Below are 21,683 nucleotides of genomic sequence, written 5' to 3'. Positions count from 1 at the left end.
GGATACGGGCTACGGGACGGGCTGGGGACGGGCTACGGGACGAACGTTGCAACGCGTCCCTCGGTGGAACCGTCCCTCCGGGACGGAACGCGAGCCGCGCGCGGGACGCGTAGTGGATGCTCTAAGTCTGCTTGTTTGTATTCGAGCAACAATAATACGAATAATCGTAAGATTATCCCCAAATATTAATTATAAAGGCTGTGGACCTAATTTTCGAACCCTAATCCAAATCTTGCCCATCCTCAAGTATATAAATCTCGAAAAATTATTGCAGGCGAAATAATGCTCTTTTTTTATATATAAATTGGTTGTTGATAAACGTCAAAATGTAGTCAACAACACGGACGAGCATTTAATAAATTTGGTTTACATTAATTTTTAGACTAAAGTTGATGGGCCATTCTAGTTTTATGTACTATAGTATAGAAGGATATTTTATCCATATTGACAAATGAAAATTTTCACGTAACAGCATTTATTTATACACTAACATTATATTCTAACGTACTCCATAGGAGGCAGGGGCGGACGCAGAATTTTGACACTGAGGGGTTCAAATTACTATTACTTCTTTCGTTAAAAAAAATAGTTTCGTCCGTCTAAAAATGGAAAGTCATTACTAATTTATATACTTTATCTGTTACGAATTAAAACTCATGTCATCTATTAATGAGAATATATTTCACCGATAGAGGAGATTAACAATTGTTGTATACTTTTACTGTCAACGACGTCATAAACAGTCCGACAAAAACATTATAGAACTACGAGATAGAGATGGATGATGAGAGATAAATAATTTATGATTGCGCAATATAAACTAAAGATACATTCTTTATAATCTTATAATAACAATATTTACATAAAATTACTAGAGTGAGAAAATAAAAAATGTATAAATAAATTAATTAGTAGCTAATGAATTGACTACGAGAATCGTAAAAATAAATTGCGCCTAATAACTAAAATGGTGTTGGTGGGGATCGATCCTAATCTGTGGTGGTTACAAAGCAGCTGCACAAACCAACTAAGCTAGGACTCATTTTGTATCCCATCCATACGTATAATATACTAAACCCTAAACATGTTGGGGGTTCCAAGGATCCCCATCAATACACGTAGGACCCCCTCTGATATGAGGTATTATTTGTACACCATACTTAATATTTTGTAGGAATAGTCTTATAATAGTCACGCAAATGCAATCTTCAAAACCAATGAAATCACGCAAGTAGAAAAGGTTGATATTATAAGCAACTTCACTAATTGAACAAATTATCAACAGTTGAATAGTCTCATACCACGTGTCAACTGGTAATCCGGAAGAAGAGATTTTACTGACGGAGAAATTCCGGTATTATTCGATGATATTACTATATTAGTACATGTATATTTCACAGAAATAAAATATTGCTACTACTTATCAGTTGAAGATCATATTTATACTGAAAAAGCAGTGCAACCAAATTTAAAGTAAACAATAAGGCTTTAGAAACAAATAAGAATAGTACTAACAATTTTAAGAGTTAGCTTACAAGTTACAACACATTCATATGGCGTGACAAATTATTCAGTTAGAAAGTTCTTTTTTGTAATATTCTTTTTCGATAACTAAAATTGTGCTAAAGTACGTCGGAAGGAATATATCAAGAAAATGGAATGCATTCCCACTCACTGTGGTAGGCAATTGATGCATCAAATTATTATATAGATCATGCCATAATGTAGTAAATATTATCTTGGATATCCGACATTTAGTTAACGATTTTCATAAATTAAAATACATGGGCTGTGCATTTTGGAGATATATACATAACTCTTCTCTATATCATTAAAAATAAAGCGATTTCCTTTTTAGATTGTCCATTTAAAATAAAAAGTTTCTTAAATTGAAAACAACTTTATCTCTATTTTTCTTCAGCTACTTCATTCTCTTTTACTCATGCCAAAAATAACACTATATAAAATCTCATGCCAAAAATTAAATATTTCATATTTAATGGGACAAGAGTCTTTCTCAACAAAATCATACTCCCTCCGTCAACGAAAAATAAAGCATATTTGTCATTTTTGGATGTCCACAAAAAATAGAGCACATTTAAAAAAGGAAAATTTTCAACAACTTTTCTCTTTCTTTTTCTCTTCTCTCTTACTAATAATATGGACCCACATTTCACTAACACTACTTCTTTCTTATTTTTTCACTTTCTCATTTACTATTAATATGAACCCCACATTTCACTACCACTACTTCATTCACAATGTGTCATATTTTTCGTAATATTTAGAACAAGTCTTTCAGATTCAAGGCCCAAACATAACACAGTTGCCTAAAGCCCACATCAAAGACGCAATAATAAATACTAAACTAATTAAATATTAGTACTTCCATCACACACGATAAGAATCACATTTGTATGGACACAAATTTTAAAAAATATAAAAATAATAAAATAAAAAATTAATGAAATATAAATCTATTTATTATATTAATTTTATAATAAAATATAAGTAGACTGAATTAGTTGAAAAACCACTTACCATTTTTTATGACAACAGTAAAATATTATTGTAAAAGAAACTAAAAGGACAAAATGTGATTCTAATTATGAATTCGGAGTACTAATGGACAAATAAGATAAAATTATACTGTTTAGATTATATTTTCTCACCTCTCCTGAAAATCAATAAGCGTAGAAGAGTACCCCAGTAAAATTGGATTACAAAAATATCAAGGAACGATCCATAAACAAATTTACTTCTATCGAATTTTACCCATTTCTTACCAAAACTGAGCAAAGATCATAAGGACCAAATTCAAGCAAACCAAGTAAACTCTCACATAACAAGTTTGATAGGTGTCGAAAAGCCTACTGAGACTAGGATACAACAAAATTAGAAATTCCATCAAGCTCCAGCCTTCTGTTTCTTTGGTAGGCGATAAGCTCCAACCACACAAGCATGATCTCGTTCAAATGGTTCAAGAGTAACTTGTTCAGCAGGTTTGAATTGTTCAGCCTGCAATTTCTTTACTTCTTGGGCAAAGACAGCCTCAGCAGGGACTGTCGAATCTATGCAGTTAGCCTGGAAAATGTAAATGATTAACACTGGGAACAATGGATGGCTTGAGTGATTATAAATCTAAGCTAAAAGGTACTAAAAGGAATCAATTATACGAACCTTGATTGATATGACAAAATGGCCTCCAGCTTTTAGAAAATAGGATGCATTTAGGGCCAAAATTCTAGCCTGTAATATATGAAGATTGCTCAAATGACCTCAAGTTGTAAAACACGCTGTGCAAGAAAACAAGTGTCCATGTGTGCTGCGATAAAACACCATAACTATATACACTCTGAAAGCCAAATACATGCATTCCCTTTAAAAGTGGCAATAAATATCAATGGAGCACTCCCCCACAGAAGCAATCAGACTATTGATACAAATTACTGCTAGACGGGTTTAGAAGGGAAAACAGGAGTGCTTACAACTAGGAAACCAGATATCTAGAAGTGGAAAATTACATGTTTGGACTTGTTCCAACCATGTCAAAAACTAAAAACAGAAAAGTAATTTTTAAAAAATCAAATGGAAGAAAAAAACAAAAGTGCATCTGAATCTCGGTTTTTACATCATCCAAGAGGTCTTGAAGGGGAATCCGAGTAAATCATCATTTGCTCACATCAATTTATGTGATACTATAACACAATAATGAAAACAACTAAAACCAAACAGTGATCTTTAGAAACAACAAGTAATTTTATATATATGCTATGAATCTGAAGTAGGAATACAGGGGGGGGGAAAGGGATAAAAAATTGAAAAACAAGTTCATACAATAGGTGGTTAAAAATGAGCCAAATGAAATACATAACGGAAAATGAATAACAAAAAAGAAAGCAAACCTGGTCAGGCTGAGCAACATCAGAGAAAATAACATCAACCATGCCAACAAGCATTCTATACTTAGCTGGATGCCTTGCATCCTCAATGATAGGGATAACGTTGGTTCGTTTCTTAGCCATGTTAACTAAATCTCTACCACTTCTGTGAGAAAACTCAACAGCATAAACAACACCCTCCTACCATAACAAACACAATAAACTTCAAAACTCCAAACAAATTAAAGAAATAACCATTCACATCTGTTAAAGGGTAAGCTACTCACAGGGCCAACAAGGTCAGAAACATGAGAGACAGTTGTTCCGGAAGCAGCGCCAAGGTAAAGAACACGTGCACCAGGTTTCTATATCCAATCAAATGCATATGGAAGATACAATAAGAACTCTACTAAAATTGAGGATAGCAGATTAATAATAGCATTATTGATAGACTCACAATCCAAATGTTGTCGACTCCACCGAGAATTGCAGCAGCCAACTTCGAACGGAAGGGATTCCATACTCTGTATTCAACCTTGGTTCCATCTTCGTTCTGGTAAATAAACAGCATTCATAAAAATACAACAAATGGATCCGATTGAATAGTTAAAATAGCATTACAATAAGATCAACATGATACCTGAACGGAAACCCTCTTCTCGTTGTATACGGCTTCACCAGGTACCAAATTTTTCGTGCAGAGAGCATCTTCTTTCCCCTTAGCAATAAAAACACCGTCGTGTCTGTGTGGCTCAACCACGACCTTGCTTCCTCCTTTCATTCCAGGTCCTCCTCTTCCACCTCTGCCGCCTCGTCCACCCCTACCTCCGGCGCCTCTGCCGCCGCCCCTGCCACCACCTCGCTTCATTCCGCTACTTCTACCGCCGAAGTCGCCGCCGCCTCTACCTCCGCTTCTCCCAAATCCACCTCGTCCACCGCTTCTGCCGCCGCCATCTCCACGGCCGCCCCTAAAGCCTCCGCGTCCTGCAAAAAGATCAAATTGATTTCAAAATTAGTAGTTGATTATTCAACAAGTTCTGTAAATGCATACGAAAAAATGTGGGATGGTAGCAACATACCACCTCGGGTTGGTGTTGTTGCAACCATGGCTGCTAGAAATAATACGACCGTAAGAGCAACGGAGGTAGGGTTTATCAGAGTAGGCGGAGAATGGGAGATGTCGAATGTTTATTCCATTTATAAAGATGAGGAAATGTGATTCTAGGGTTTAGGGTTTTCGGGAGTTTGTATATTTCCGTAGCCAGACCCTAGTTTAGCTATTTTGTAGTTTGGCCCCAACAGTTCTTGTTTGGATATTGTAGGGGTGGGAATACGTAAGTGTAATAACTCATACAAAATGTTTCACTTTTATTTCAAATTACTACAAAAAGTTTAAAGCATATATAAATCACACAAAAAGTTTCGTTCGTGTTTCAATTTAGTACATTCTGTTATATATGTTTAAACGGAGTTAACTATTTGTCTATGTTAAGTACAAACCATAAAACAATAATAAAACTTTTTGTACCAACATAAAACAATGATAAAATATTTTGTAGTTCATATAGACAAAGAGTTAACGCCGTTTAAACACATATAATGAAATGTACTAAATTGAAATATGAGTGAAACTTTTGTATGATTTACATAAATTTCAAACTTTTTGTACTAATATGAAACAATGGTGAAACATTTTGTATGAATTATGTAATTACCCCGAATACGTACCCATGGGTATCGGAACATAAAAATTACTCCTGCAAATGACTCTTGATATCTTTATTATTCAATATATATTTTTATATAAAGTGAATGTTTTTTTTGGTCCACGAACTTTGACAAAGTATCATTTTAGGTCTGTGAACTTTAAAAATATCATTTTAGGTCCGTCAATTACAAGTTAATATCATTTGAGGTATTTTGAACTTTTTTCTGGATGAAAATGCCCTTAAGATCTTCAAATGACAATTTGGACAATTCTTTCGCCACTCATCTTGCGCCAGAAGCCTATAGTCCAACAATTTTTAACTGCAAATTTTTTTAATTAAATTCATTTTGGATGGTAATTGATCTCCATTCTAAATTCATATAAATAATACTCCGAATGACCATCCAAATTAATAGTTATCTAATTTCAAGACAAATAAACTAAATATAATTCACAAATCACTTATAGTAAGTTCTTAAAATGCAGTTTAGATTGAAAAAATAAAATAAAGTATCAAATCTCAATTCACTATCCCTATATAATTGGTCATCTAATAATTGAAAAATTAACACATAGTACTATTTTTTACGGTAAATTTTAATTATATTTAAATTCAATTTGGATGGTAATTGAATTAAATAGTAGTAAAAAAAATTGTTGGACTCTAGGTGTTTGACGCAAGATGAGTGGCGAAATAATTGTCCAAATTGACTTTTGAAGGCCTTAAGGGCATTTTCGTTCGAAAAAAAGTTCAAAATACCTCAAATGATATTAACTTGTAGTTAACGGATCTAAAATGATACTTTAACAAAGTTTGTGGACCTAAAAAGATGTTCATCTTTTATATAAAACTATAAAAATGGGTCACGTTTATATGAAGTACACTAGTATATAAAACTAGTATCACGCCTATATGCACAGATTAATAGTTGTATTTTTTTAAAATATTAATTTTCAATTTTAAATTAATTAAAAAATAGAATCAATATTAACAATAAACAATACGATTTACAATTTTAGTTATATGAGAATAAAAAATCTAGACAAATCAACATTGAAGCATAATAAATCTTAAACAAATCACATATTATAATGTTTAAACATTAAATCATGGAGTAGGAAGATAAAAATCTATCACAACAAATAATATAATTAAAAAATGTTAAGAAAAAAAATATAATTAATAAAATGAAAGGAACGAAAACATAATTAAAAAGAACAAAATTAGCCAACCAAAGAAATTGAGGAAGTCTCGAGCTCACTGAGCATGGTGTGAAATGGTTCCATGGTGTCAAACTTTCCTCCTATGGTAAGAGCAAAAATGGTATGCGTGAGTTTTATAAGGTATGTAGGTATGTGTGGATATCTAGCCTTTAAATGACATATTTATAGGCTAAAATATTATGCACATAACCCTTGTAAAACCTCTCACTCACTCCACTTAATTTAGAGGTATTTTTGTATAAAAATAAAGTTATGCAGATTCCCTATATTTTTATTTGGAATTCCAATCAAACGTTTAAATGGCATAGTAATTATACATTTTGAATTTAATATAATTAATATTGCAAATTTCTCCAAATTTAAATGGCATGGTAAAACCTCCCACTCACTCCACTTAATCACATGTTTTTAGGCCTTTAATTATACATTTTTAATTTAATATAATTTTTAAATTAAAATATCATTAAAGTCAAATCAAATAAGTGTATGGTGTATTTCCCAAATATAATTATAATTTACAAATTGAAATAAATCACAAAAGTCCTAATTTCTTACTAATAAATCTGTGTACAATAAATTTATTCAAAACTAATAAATTAAAATATATATTCACTTTTTCACCGATGGTTAATTATCATATTAATAAAGTAATGTCATGTGTTGAATTATTTGTCAATTTATACTAAATTTGTTAATATCTAATTGTTGTTTACATATATAATTATTTTTGTTTTAGGTAGTGTAGATATTGGATTATTATAAAGTAAATTAAGATATGTGTTTTATTATACGATGGAAGGTAATCTAATTGTTTCCCGTGTCTCCAAACTTAAATGACATAGTAAAACCTCCCACTCACTCCACTTAATCACACGTTTTTAGGCCTTTGATTATACAATTTTTAATTTAATATATATTTTTAAATTAAATGGCAATCTTGTAAATTTCTCCAAAACTCTCCTTTTATATATTGTATAGATTGGTTATGAAATATGTAAATGATAGTACTTCTATTACACACATATAGAAACAATCAATAATATATTTCAAAAGTATAAAATTAATTTGGTATTGAAAATAGTCTAATTAATGAATCGGGTATTTGGGTAATAACCTATATTTGACGTGGTTACTCAATACTTGAATAATCTTAAATTTCATTACTCAATTTCATACCTAATCCAAAAAATGGATATTGGACATCCAATATCCAACGGGTATCGGGTCGGGTCGGGTTCGGATAAACCCAATACGTGATATCCGTATTCATATCCCTAATCATAATACATGGGGTTTAATGATTCATTTACTATTTTACTCCATTTGGGAGTGTATACATATATTATGAATATAAAATAAGGTTACTTATCTTAATATATTTGATTCCCTGTGCAGCTATGATAGTACTAGTAATTTTGAGATGCATTTCGACGTCGCTGCACTTTTTAATGCTTACATTTTAAAATAATGAATAAATAACTACGGCTCCAATTCCAAATTTTATGGCTATAATAAAATCGATTTGGAAACAGTGTCGCCGTCGGACTTTAAGTTTATCGATCAAATTCAGGTGCTGTAGGTTGCGAAATTTTGTACTGAGAGGTTACATATTTATTTTAACTAGTATCTCACCCGTGCTGCACGACACATTATATTTTCATTCAAAATCTATATAATACCAAGCAATTATGTAGCATATATATTAAATGAAATATCATATATTATAATTAATCCATAAATATTAGTAATAAAAATCTTTTACATATTACAAAAACTAAACTGCAAACACACATCAACAATATATAATTAAAAATATATCATAATGAAACACTATTAACAATAAATAAATAAAAAACAATTAAAAACTCATAATGAAAATTATTAAATGTTGAATAATATACTTTGTATATAAACACACGCGTAAACTGACATTACTAAACTAATTAAAACAGTCTGAATTTAAAAACATTAATTATACCCTCAATCTACTAAATTTGGAATTGAATGATTACATAGAAAATAGTAAGGTTGGCAGATTTTAGGAATATTTTTCTTATATATATATATATATATATATATATATAAAAGTTTATGTTAAAATGACAATATCTCTTAAAGTGACATTGTGACACCACATATCCAGCAATCCAGCAATATTATAAACGTTACACAACAATAGTATAAACGCTAGACAACAATCTGTTGTCTAGCGTATTGGATATTGTTGGCTGAGAAAAATTGTTGTATAGTGTATTGGATATTGTTGTCCGAGAAAATTTACCCCTAAGCATTTTTTATGATTGTCATATGACAACTGATTATTCATCCACGTGTACAAATGATTGGTTAGGAATTGTGGTATGATGCTACTTTAAGAGATGTTGTCATTTTAACGCACCCCTATATATATTATTTGATCACATTCTGAATATTTATTTTAATTAATTTTATACTTATTTACTAATACTATTAGTACAAATTATAAAGGATGGGATGAGATGAGGTGAGTTCTCTTAGGATCTGAATATTTTAAATGTGATAAGATTAATTTTGAAACGTATACCATCAATTGATTTATTATTTGATGCACAAATATTTTTCATGTAAATATTTAAATCATTTTACTGTATTTTGCATGATATATCTTCAATTAACTTATTATTAGATGTTTTATTACTTTGTATCATCAATTAATTTATTAATTGATGCACAAATAATTTTCATGTAAGTATTTAAATCATTTTACTGTATTTTGGATGATATATCTTCAATTAACTTATTATTAGATGTGTTATTACTTTTGAATTGTACATAATTTAACATTAGTATAGTTGTTATTAATTAATAATATTAAACCAAACAAATAAGTGTTATGCACGATCCATTTTATTTTTATAACATGTATTTTACATTATTAAATAAGTTTATACAATGATAAACAATATTAGCATTCGAAATCTAAAATCATAAAGATATACAAACTAAAAAATAAAATAAAATTTACGTCACACAAAACAAAAAAACCTAAAGAATGTATAATTACCACTTCTACTAATGAGATTTAAGATATTGTTTATCAAAAACTATAAATTAAGATTGCACTGGTGAGACACTTCCTACTCGAGCTTCATTTCATTGCAATATAGTGACCGTATACACTAAAAACCCAAACCTTGAAACCTAAATCTTAAACCTTCAACTTTAAAATATACTCATCATGACCAACAAATGAGTCAAATATCAATAAAAAATTCCCTCCGTCCCAGTTTAATTTTACTTTGTTGATCACTTATTCTATTTTGGGGGTTTTAGATCTGTATTCGATATCTTAAATTGGATCGGCCTACTTGATAATCCTTACTGATAGTAGAGGTTATTTTTATCTGAATCTTGGTTGTAAATCTGTTTACATGCTCATATCAAGAAAGTGCTTAAAGACGCCTTTAAGATTACTTACATTTCCAAGAAGGAAACTATTCATATAATCAGCCACTAATTATACAATTATACACATTTATAATTCTAACTCATCTGTGCACATGTGAACATTCGATAACTTTATTAGCCGATATAACTTAGCAAAAAAAGCTTCCATTATCATCTTCTTCGCCAAATATTTATGTGTCTTTTTTTTACTGGACAACAAACATCTTCCTATCCATGCTTTACTCGCCGGCCAGCTCAACCAGGTACTTCTCTCCCTTTCTCTATTCAGCAAAAAAAGAAGCAATAATGTAAATGAAATTTGCAACAGTAGAAAAAAAAACATATTTGATATTAGTGCTATAGTTCAACATAATAAACATAGATATTGTAGCAAAAAATTTGAAATAGGATACCTTTTGCATAATGGTTGGAGCTAGTTCAATCTCAACAATGAGTTGAAGTATTGTTGAAGTTGCCCCTAGCAAGAATGAATTTCCATCAATTCTTCAAGCTTCTTTGCTTGGTAGAACTCAATTATTTTGTAGAACAAAGTCGAATCAAATTTCGTATATCCATTTCAGTAAATCATCCTTGTACAAGTCAAATTTATAGAAAACGGGTAACTTTTCGTATTCTTAGTGAATTTAATCCAATATTATTTGTTATAATTGACTGGCACCTCTCTCCCTCCCTATGATTTAATTGTAAACGTATGGGGTGAATATTGTGCATTAAAATGCACATTAATGCTGAGAGTTATTTTTGTTGTAATTAAAATGCAATCATGCATAAAATGTGTTATCAAACATTGAGAAAAAAATGGACGGTCTATTTGACATTGTCTTCTTGAATTCTTTAAGATTGGTTAGGCCATGAATTACATTTAAATCTGAAACGGTTGGCTGAAACTTTAATGCATAATGATGAGAGGCTTTTTTTTTTAATTTCATAAGATTGCCTGAATAATATCTGTGAATAACTGAAACTCTACAAATTCAGTGAAAACAGTTTTAATTAGATTAATACTCCATAATTTTTCTCCTAAAATGACATTCTTGTAAATATCTCCAAAACTACTTTATATATAGATAACTTTTCAATTACATTACTGCATTAAAATTAAAACTTTATTATCAAACGTGGAAGGCGGCGGTTACATAATTTTCAGCCATATTAGTAACGTTTAGGAAGAAATTATCTAATACTCCTACATAAATAATAATATTTAAAAATATGCCAAAAACTCATGAATATTCAAAACTATGCCCAAAACTCTCCTTTTTGCCTTTTATATTAGTATAGATGAGGTGAATATATGTATACGTTAAAATATAAAGCTTTCTTTTTTTTTATATATAGACCAAAATGAGAGGTTATTCGAGAATACTTTTATTTCATGGGCCGATACATATGAGAGGAAGCCCAACAGTGGGCCTATGTGCAAAGCCGAAAGCCTGCTCATTAGGGTGTGCAAGTAGGGAAGTCAAAATAGGGCCAACTTGCTTGGGCTCGGCCTATCTCACATTTTCTTATATTGTTGATCTCCAATAAATGTTCCATTTTAATTTTGTTATTTTTTTAGTAAACGGAGTTCACATTTCACTAATTTATTCTACTCATAATTATTAGTATAAAACTACTACTTAAAAGTAAAGTTCACATTTCACTAACTTTTTCATCCATCTTTTTTAACAAAGTCAAATAATTTTTTAAAATCCGCATCGGTCAAATATGAAATATTTAATGAGGACCGCATGGAGTAAAGCATAATCCTAAATTTTTGGTTTTGGGTCCGGGCCAATTGAGCTAAAAATATAACTTAACTTAGTATATTTATATTGGTAATTTAATATTTATAATAAATGAATACCGATACAAATAAGTGTTAGCTCATTCACAACAGCCAACAGGATAGGCCGTCCCACATTCCTTCCACAACCCTCCCGAAAATACCTCTTGGTGCATCATCACAACCCTCTCATTCTTACTGCCCTTCCAAAAGCCCTCCAATTTAATTAATTTGTCGGTGTTTATCAAATATATAAAAAAAAATAAATGAAGTCCAATGAGTTGTACAGGTAGAGTAAAAATAAAATTTTCAAAATTATTTTTGGGACGGCTCGACGGTCAACGCACAATAGGTGTTGTCCCACCGCCATCCCGCTCTCGGTGCCCGCGATAGCCCTCCCATGGATCGGCGGTTGCAATGGGAGCCTTCCCGACCACAGTCCCGCAAGGCGGTGGAAACATTGGCGGCCACAGTAAGGAGTGGGGGAGGGCTTAAGCCCTTCCCAATTCATTTTTTATTAGAATTTTCTACTTTAAATTTTAAAATTTTTCGAAAATACGTAATTAGCCCTTCCCAAATTAATGATGCTACAGACTAAATAACTACAAGTTGAATGTAAAAAAGGGCTGAACTTAAATTTCGAAGAAGAGTAACAATGGCTGCTCTCTTATGGAGTATTTAGGAAAGAAGACGTATTTAATTTGGGGAAGAAGACTAACTAAAACAAAAAATATTAAATAATAATATTATATTAGGTGTATGGAGATTTGTTCTCACTCCTGTTTGCACTTTTCTCTTCTTTCTTATATTCTTTCTCATTCAATTATGGCAAAATTATAAATATGAATTGATATCTTTTGGTTAGATACATGTTGGACTTGTTTTATGTAAGTACAAGATATTTATGTATTCTTAAAATACTAATGTGATTGCAATTTTTTACATAATTTTTTTCATATGTAAATCAACATAAATAGAATTTGTTTTAGGTAGTATAATATACTGGTATTATTTTTATAATATTTTTTTTGTTTTTCAAAATTTTAATATATGAACGAACCAAAAAAATCAAATTAGCCAAAATTTTAAACCTGAATAAAAAACTGGAAAATAAATGAACATTTTAAATTTTGGTTTGGTTGATTCAGATCAAATGTCCATTTTTCGGTTATTTTGCTAATCTAAGTTCAGCCCCTACTAGGAAAATTTTTTGCGTCTACCACTGGGTGGAAAGGCCCTTTATTGCTAATGCTCTAAATGCTATCCGTACTATATGGATATTTAAAGTATTTTATGTGATTTACAATTTATTACGTTTGTATTTTTAAATTAAAATTAATTTTATTAATATTTTATCTACTATAATAAAATATCTAATTACTTATATTAGTAAATATAGTTATAGGGGTGCGTTAAGGTAACATCACTCTTAAAGTAACAACGTGACAACAATGTAGTATGCAATATTATAAAAGCTACAAAACAATAATATAAACGCTACACTGCAATATGGACGTATTGCAATATAGATTGTTTAATTTTGCATTATAGACATTTTTGGTAGCATTCATAATATTGCAGTATAGCGTTATAATACACTATATTGCAATGTAATGTTTATACTAATGCATGCTAAGTTGTTGTTGCGTTGTCATTTTAAGAAGGTTTCTAATATTAATACAAACCTATAGTTGTATTCTGAAATCTATTTATGATTTTTTTTTAATTCTGAAATCTATTTATTATTATTTATTAATTCTGGAATCTATTTATGATTTATTTTTTTGGGTAAAATTATAGTTTTACAATTCATTCTTCCCCCTGTCCCTCATTTTGATCGACTAACCAACTATTGGTTTGGTTATAATATCAGAGCCCACCAATTATTCTAGTTACTCAAAGTGGAGTATTTGAGGCATTGGACTTAAATCATTGATAGTGGGTTACTTTTATCTCTTTCTTATCCACCGAAATGACAATAGAGTTATAATTTTCTATGTTTCTCAATCCACCAAAATGTAAACAAGAAATTTTTTAAATGCTCTATATATATCCTAAAAATGAATTAATTAAAACGTGTTTTGTTTGGTTTTTTAACCTTAACATGATTCACCCTTCCTCTTCAACTAAAAAGAACACATTTCAAAACACGAGAATATCAAAAACATAAACTACCAACATTTTGGTCGCACAAATTCCTTCAATTCCGGAAATTGATTATTATACCAAGAGAATGAAAACAAGTTCAAAGAATTACGAGCATTGGCCAAAAAAAAAAATATAATTCCTTTTCGAGTAAAAAAGTCAAAAGTGATTCTGAACATATGACAATTTTATGATTTTGGTCCAAAACATTATCTTTTGAATTATTTGGTCCAACACAATTAAAAATGGGCAAGATTTAGTCATTGTTGGACGTCGCCGTTAAAATTTAACAGTCAATGGCTGTTTAATTGATTTTGATCGGATTAAGTTACTAATTATGTTTTATTAGACCTTAATCATAACCTAATATTTTGTCCAGAAAATTTTAAATGTAAAATACTTTAACTGCAAAAAAATGCAAACAATACAAAACAAAATTTTCCTCACTTTTCTCAATATAGAGTTACGATGAGTAAATCAAACTGGTCGAGTACAATTTAGTGTATATAAATTTCAACTTAATTATAGTAGTAATAAATAATTAAATTGCATCCATAGATCTACTTCGCAATCTACATCCAATTTACACAAATTGAAATCAAATTCCAAGAAAAACTAAAATAGAATGAGCACAGATTCACACCACCGCTCTTGGTGGGATTGTAGAAGCTTGAAGGTGGTGAGATTTTAGAAAGAGAAGGAGGAAGAGAAGCCGAGAGATGTGAGTTTGCTGTGGAGAAAAAAAAGCAATAGGAGGAGATGGAGGCGCACGGCGGCTATGACGGCCGCACAGGCAGCAGAGTGAGAGAATCAACGACGAGAGTGGGGAAGAAGAAGAAGAAGGAGGCGGCGCCCCCTCTACTTTACAAAAATCTGATTTTCATTTTGTTAGGGTTAAGCTTATTTTCAGCTTTTTTAAAGGATATCATCTTCTTTAAATTTGTTTTTTTAGAATAATAGGAGTACTATATAATTTGTGGAAAAATTAAAAAAATTCTAATCTAAAAACCTAATCCGGTCAAAATCAACTAAATAGCAGTTGACTGTTAAATTTAACCTTGCCGTCCAAAAAGGACTAAATTTGGCATGTTTTCAATTGTGTTGGACTAAACAATTCAAAAAATAATATTATGAACCAAAATCATAAAATCGTCATATGTTCAGGATCCATCTTTTTGTAGTTTATGTAGTGAGGACATTTAATATGTAGTTTTTCATTAATAAGTAGAATATTGTATGCCGAAATTATTTTCAATAACATATAACGATCTAATATTTGAAAAGGGAAACTTTTATAGTAGGACTAGGTCTAGGAGGAATGAGTTATGGATTTTGAGATAATTTCCTACTCCGTGCTGTAGCGCGTGAAATGATAACTAAAAAAGATAATAAAAAAAGTCGCAATATCCAAAATCCAAATCTTGTTCGCGTCCTAAATCTAATCATACCTAAATATATAATTAAAATAAAAAAACTTAATTAATGAAAGCAATAGAGCTAGATGCTTCATGGGCTGAGGCCCTAAGAGGCTAAAATATCAAATAAAAGATATGCGACAAGTCAAATTTCTTCTCGATCTTATGAATGCGATATAGTATCCACAACATTAAAAAAATGATTAAAATTAAAGAGAAAAGAATAATTAGAGATGAAGCACTACCTACTCCAACATGTGGGATGCTGGTTAAACTTTTGTCTTGTGGGGCCATAAGATGGTCAGTTTGTGAGATGTCTCAGTGGGATGCACGTCTCTTCCGGTCCCACCAAATTTATTTAATTTCTTATTTTTATTTTCCTACATAGGAGTATTTTTCTATGTGAAAATCATAAGGAAGGCTACGACTTATGTTAAAATATTTTCTTTGGAATTCCTGAGATGGGCCTAAAAAGTGATGATGATTACTACTGCAGTTCGTGGGGGGTGAAAAAGGTGGGATAAAAAGGCAATCGCAGTTATTAGCAAAAAGCATCATGAAATCTATGTAGAAAGTTTGTTAAGTAAATATAGTATGAATAAGAGAGAGGGTATCAACCAACCACTAGTACTACCTCTAACTAAATTCTTTCTATCCCTTTCTCTTATCTGTTTAATGGAGTCCTACTATTATTCAAATAATATTTTTATTTAATTCCATCCATTTTCACTTATTGTTTGACGCATGAGACCGATTAATATGACTTGAATTGCATCACACATAGTTGAAGGCGTCGATTGCAACCCTTTTAAGGCAAACAAGTTATTATAATTCATTAATCGCAACTCTACTAATTTGTTGTTGATTAATTGTCTTCATATACAACTGTCGGCTTGTCGGAACGCTATTGCAATTTGCAATTTAGTCAACATAACCGTTTTTTTATAAAATTTATTTTCTGGGCAATAAAGAGCCAGTCTTCACTTCAATCAAAGGTAGTCTGCTTATAAAGGAGTATGATTTGCATAAATCATAAAATAATCAATTCAAATTTATAGGACATGCATGATTGAATAATCCTACTCCTACTACAATCTAGCTATGTGTTTATAAAAATTTTGTATCGTAGTTAAGTCATAAAAATTAGAAGTAGTAATAATAAAACTCCACAAAAAAATTGATGTAATTACCATCATATTTTTTTTAATCTTTACTTAAAAAAATGAAAATTGTATCATTTGCTTAATAATAGTAATTGCTTGAATGTCTGCAAAGAGTATAATTCTCTAAGATGGCATTTGGTTCGTTACATAAGATAATATAAAAAGACATAATATGAAATAGGCTAAAATAAGATTTGTTTTATAGTATTAAAATGGTCATAGGGACGGAGGTAAAATGATTAATCATGAGAGACAATTTAATAAGTATTAGCATTTAAGAAATAAGCCAAGAGGCACTGTCATAGGTCGAATTTCGAGAAAAATCAATTGAACAATAGATAACATTGGACATGTCATAAATAAAATGAGAATCGAACAACCCTAATATTTATGATTGTAGTACTATTCAAATATTTGGGAATAAGATAGTTTTAGATGAGAATAATTGAGAAGAGTTGTTTCTTGGAAGGGTGAAGGGAGAATGGAGTGGTGGTGGAAGTTGTGATATCTTTATCAAAGAGGGAAAGAGATAATGTGGAGGTGGAAGTTGTGATATCTTTATCAAAGAGGGAAAGAGATAATGTGGAGGTGGAACCACTCGTGCAAAAGTAGTTAAACTAGGGAAAAGTATCTGTAATGAGAAAAATAAAAAAAGTGTGTCATTTTCTATCACACGAGGCCTAAACACTCATCTCACTTTCTCTCTCTAGATAACACCATCCTTCCACGCATCTCCATCTACGCACGTGAATGCTTTTGACGAAAAGCCCCATCCCTATTTAATTTCCAAGCTTACATTAAATATTGTTATTTCTTATTTGATAGTAGTAGTATAGTAGTACTCCCTCCGTCCCGGGCTACTCGCTCATTTCCTTTTCGGCTCGGAGATTAAGGAATGAGTGTATAGGAAAGTCAAAAATGACGGCTGTAGGTGAAATTTTTTACTAAAAATGGAAAGAGTGCAAGTAACTTGAGACGTCCAAAAAGGAAATAAGTGCGAGTAGTGCGGGACGGAGGGAGTATTAAATTAGGGAAAATACACTGTTTTTAGGCCTATTAAATCTATATTTTAACATGATTCAAGCCTCCTAAATTTCAGCTAATAACAATTTAAGATGGATAGTTTCGATGTTGAAAGTCTAGTTACCACTCAATTTTATGTGTGTCTTTGCATTGATTTTGTGGATTTTATACAATTATTATTGAACTTTAAAATGACAATAAATGGTCATTCATGTCCCATTTGTATGGCTAATAATCCGAGTTTCTTACCAAATAATAAAGTTTTTGTTTGATCTGTCTATATATGATCATATACAAATCCAAATTTAAATCGCTCAAAAAATAATGTGCACGCCAAATGAACAAAATAGATAATGATCCAACGATAAATAAATAATTAATTTGTTTTAATTTGTTTTGTTCTCAAATGCAACAACTCTCTTTCTTACTCAATGTAATCAATAAAAAAGAAAGAAATAGGAGGTTTCCTCTTTTGCCCCTTCAAGAAAGGTTGTTAATATCTAAACACAAATTTATCAAAAGGTTGTAATCATTCAGTAGAATTAGCGAATCTACTATCTAGTTTGTTCAGGAAGGAGTATTTAATTATTTAGTATTAGTTTGATTCGACGATGAGTTGGCAATAAAGGCCACCAATTTCATTCACGAAGGTCCCGTGACGTGGAATTAAATTTGTAACGCAGTGGGGCGCACCCAACCAAACATACGCCACATTAACTGCGCACCCCTCTGCCACCTGGCACCAATTTTGCCATTAATATAGCCGATTCCTACTCTTATCCTGCTCCTGCGCGGCGCCGGCGTAAGGATGACGGCTAATTTGTCAATTTGCAATTCTTATTTGCGTTTCGAACCTCACACTATCCGCAAACCACCAAAAAGCACCATATCCTATTAATTTTATAATCCTTGATCAACCCCAACCAACTCGCATAATTACAAAATAACAGCCACATGAAGAGAACCTTGCCATCTTTTGTTTTTTCAATTAAATAAATGCTACTCTCCCACCCTTTTCATCAATCATCAAATTTCACACACACCACATGCACAAATATATTTTTAATTCAAAATATTCCTTATTGGATGTTACAAGCGAGGGAATAGTTTCAATAGTTAAGTGTGAATATTTTTAAGCTAGAAAATTCAAGGTCTATATCACTCTTGATATTTGTGTGATTCGCACGCACGCACGCACATTGAGTAGAATTACCATTTTGCAAATTTCGAAAAGTGAGTGTAGATTATTATCGTGTTAATGTAAATTTATGATAAATGTTACTACTAGTAAAATAAAAATAAAAATGGATATTTAAGTGAAATCAAGATTTTACCAATTAAATGCATGATGAATCTTTAACTTACCTTGAATTTCATCGTTTAAAATTCAAATAAAATATTTTCAAAAGATTAACCACCTTAAGAAGCTTAATTACATATACTTATGTTATTGCATCTTTTAACGTAGGTAGCATATGATACATATAGACCCTAAAAAGATTATTTTTGCTTTTTTTGTCATCTTATATTTAGGTAGCATACCGAATTATCGATACATATATGAGGTGTTCGATTTGTAAGATTGTATCTCGGGATTAAATGTGTATTGTGTTTGATTCATGGTATTCAATCTCATAATTCAATAATAGATGAATAATTAGTTATACCTAACATCTTTCAATTAAAATCATTTCACAACTCAATCCTAAATTATATTTTGTTTCTATTTTATTTAGGAAACGAACCCCACCATAAAAGATGTTTACTTTCTAAAATTAGTCTAGATAGATAACACATACTACTACTAATCTAACCCCTTATTTACTTAGATGTATTGCGATTTTGGATTATCATTTGGGGCTAATTTATTTGACGCAATGGTAATTGGTAACACTAGAGAACCTTTAAATACTAATAGAAATAATAATTTATTTTATGGATAGTTAAAAGTAAACACTCACATAGTAACATACTTATGTTTTAAAATTAGGTAAAAAAATATGTGAAGATCAAATTAGGAAGGTTGAAATGTCAGACCGGAAATGATGTAAATTTGAATTAGTGGATTTTTAAATTTAAAACAAGCGCAATAACTTCGTCACTTAAAAATTTTCACTATTGCGCAATAACTTCAGTCACAAATAAATGGGACTGTTTATAAAAATATATATAAACAAAAGGGCAAAAAAAGAAAATAATTGTTTGTGGGTTCATCTATAAAGTCGCCGTTACTTGGTTTGTTTGTGTTTGTGTCTCAGCCTCTTGAAATATGCCATGTGATCTTGCTTTTGCTTCACACCCATCTCTTTGATTGACTTCCGACGAAAGCCACCGGGCCCCCGCACCAACGCGCTTTCCAATCGCCGGTATCTGACGTCTAACCGTGGCCACGGCTGAGAATTACCATGAGCAACGTGCACAACAGCGTGGATACCGTAAATGCTGCTGCCACCGCAATTGTTACCGCTGAAAGCAGAGTTCAGCCATCCACTGTTCAGGTGCGTGTGTGTGTGTTTCTGTTGAATTGCTCACTGAATTGTCCTGGTATGTGATTCTCGGCGTCGATTTTTGCTGTTTTGGTATTTTTTTTTGTTGATTTTTGCTGATCGGGAATTCTGGTTGCTAACGCTTATTCGTGATGAACTTCTAGAATTAGATTTGATGGTAATTTGATCTTTTAGATCGACTTATTTGTAATGGAATCTTTTTGATATAATGATGGAATTACTTTGTTATAGTTGCAAAGCTTGCGATATAATTGAAAGAAATCTAACTGGAAAAAGGAGAAAGAGGATATAGCCTCTCTCCCCCGAGTTAAAGTGTACAGTGGCAGCCAAATTTGACCTTAATTTGAAAATTACAGATAGTAGTTGTATTTTTCAGAATTTATATACATGTCTTTGAGCTGTGAATTATGTGTGATGTTCCTTGATACACCATGACCATAACATCAACATCAGTTATAATTTTAGCAGAGAGATCAGACTGCAAAGTTTGGCAGAAACTCAGATTGGAAGACTTTTGATTTTCCCCATATTTCCCCAGCTCAATTGCTACCAAAAACCTAGTTATTTGTGACACAGATCAAATTGAGTTTATGATCTCTTGAAGTTGAAGCATAGGGTTGCCAATTTCTGGAATGTTCTTTAGATGTAACACTCTTGAAGAATAATTGTAGGGATTGGAGCAGAAGACCAATATTAGCCTGTATTTTGATATTATGTCTTGATTTAATAAGGTTCTCACAGTCAGCATAAGCAAGAAACTATTTTGTGCCAAAGAGCGGTGAAGTTATCTTATGGTTCAACCTGGCTAGAAAAAATCACAATACAAGAAATGTTGAGATAAGGCTGTTTGGTGGATTTTATTATGTAGAAGGTAAAAGAGCATAATTCAGACTTGCGTCATTCTCGCAAGGTCATATCATGGAGAATGTCCCTTGGGGAGGTCAAAACATGGCATTGAAGTGTGAATATGGAGAATTCAGAAATGTATAGCAAAACCACAAGCTACTGAATACGTGAAGTCGCGTACAGGCACTCTACAATAAAATGAAAATTGCGAGTGGGGAGATGGACATAGCAGGTGCACCTTGGAAAAGTTGGGAGACAGCTTGAATGTATTAATTAATTACTCTAAGGAAAACATAATGGGAGGCGGGATAGTGTTATAATCTGGCTAATAATTAAGTCTTTCCTGTGTTGCTAAGAGTGATAAGTTTGTTAACAGTATAAATCTTGATTTCTTTTTTTGATATTCACTTGAACGTCTTGTGGATGTAATTGTTTTTGTGTTAGAAGCTTTGGGGCTGTTTGTACTTCTAGTGAGTAGTTTTTTAAAATAGATCTGAGTTTCAATGATAGTTGAAGATGTTTCTGTTGGCATGCATGGTGTGTATCTTTTCAAAAC

The 21,683-nt window shown here is 31.4% G+C and overlaps 1 protein-coding gene, 1 long non-coding RNA gene and 1 other non-coding gene across 4 annotated transcripts; 1 reads left to right on the top strand and 2 right to left on the bottom strand.

Annotated features, from left to right (window-relative positions):
- Nucleotides 1-2,634: 2,634 nt before the first annotated feature.
- LOC121801350 (rRNA 2'-O-methyltransferase fibrillarin 2-like) lies at nt 2,635-5,114 on the bottom strand. 2 transcript variants are annotated; one of them, XM_042200822.1, is made up of 7 exons: nt 4,961-5,114; nt 4,522-4,865; nt 4,339-4,434; nt 4,169-4,246; nt 3,906-4,082; nt 3,181-3,249; nt 2,635-3,084 (listed from the first exon to the last, which is right to left on the bottom strand). In XM_042200822.1, exons 1-7 carry the CDS (start codon nt 4,986-4,988, stop codon nt 2,908-2,910), a joined length of 969 nt encoding a protein of 322 aa, XP_042056756.1. In that variant the 5' UTR covers nt 4,989-5,114; the 3' UTR covers nt 2,635-2,907. The 2 variants fall into 2 exon arrangements, with proteins under 2 accessions (XP_042056756.1, XP_042056757.1); XM_042200823.1 differs by having other exon boundaries at nt 4,964-5,094.
- LOC121801741 lies at nt 3,609-3,680 on the bottom strand. Its single transcript, XR_006050673.1, has one exon. It is a non-coding gene; the product is annotated as a small nucleolar RNA snoR60 (small nucleolar RNA).
- A 14,866-nt stretch (nt 5,115-19,980) lies between the features above and the next one.
- Nucleotides 19,981-21,359, top strand: LOC121799232. Its single transcript, XR_006050220.1, has 2 exons — nt 19,981-20,272; nt 21,013-21,359. It is a non-coding gene; the product is annotated as an uncharacterized LOC121799232 (long non-coding RNA).
- Nucleotides 21,360-21,683: the final 324 nt, after the last annotated feature.

This window comes from Salvia splendens, chromosome 4 (genome assembly GCF_004379255.2).
Source record: "Salvia splendens isolate huo1 chromosome 4, SspV2, whole genome shotgun sequence".
Lineage (NCBI taxonomy): Eukaryota > Viridiplantae > Streptophyta > Magnoliopsida > Lamiales > Lamiaceae > Salvia > Salvia splendens.
The sequence above is the reverse complement of the archived record's forward strand: the minus strand, read 5'-3'. Positions and strand labels throughout refer to the sequence as shown.

Excerpts from the sequence above, each read along its gene's own strand:
- LOC121801350 (XM_042200822.1), bottom strand. The coding sequence starts at position 4,988 with ATGGTTGCAACAACACCAACCCGAGGTG. Across the intron at positions 4,247-4,338 it reads GAGTCGACAACATTTGGATT|AAACCTGGTGCACGTGTTCT; the intron begins GTGAGTCTATCA and ends GATTGGATATAG. Across the intron at positions 3,250-3,905 it reads ATGTTGCTCAGCCTGACCAG|GCTAGAATTTTGGCCCTAAA; the intron begins GTTTGCTTTCTT and ends CATATATTACAG.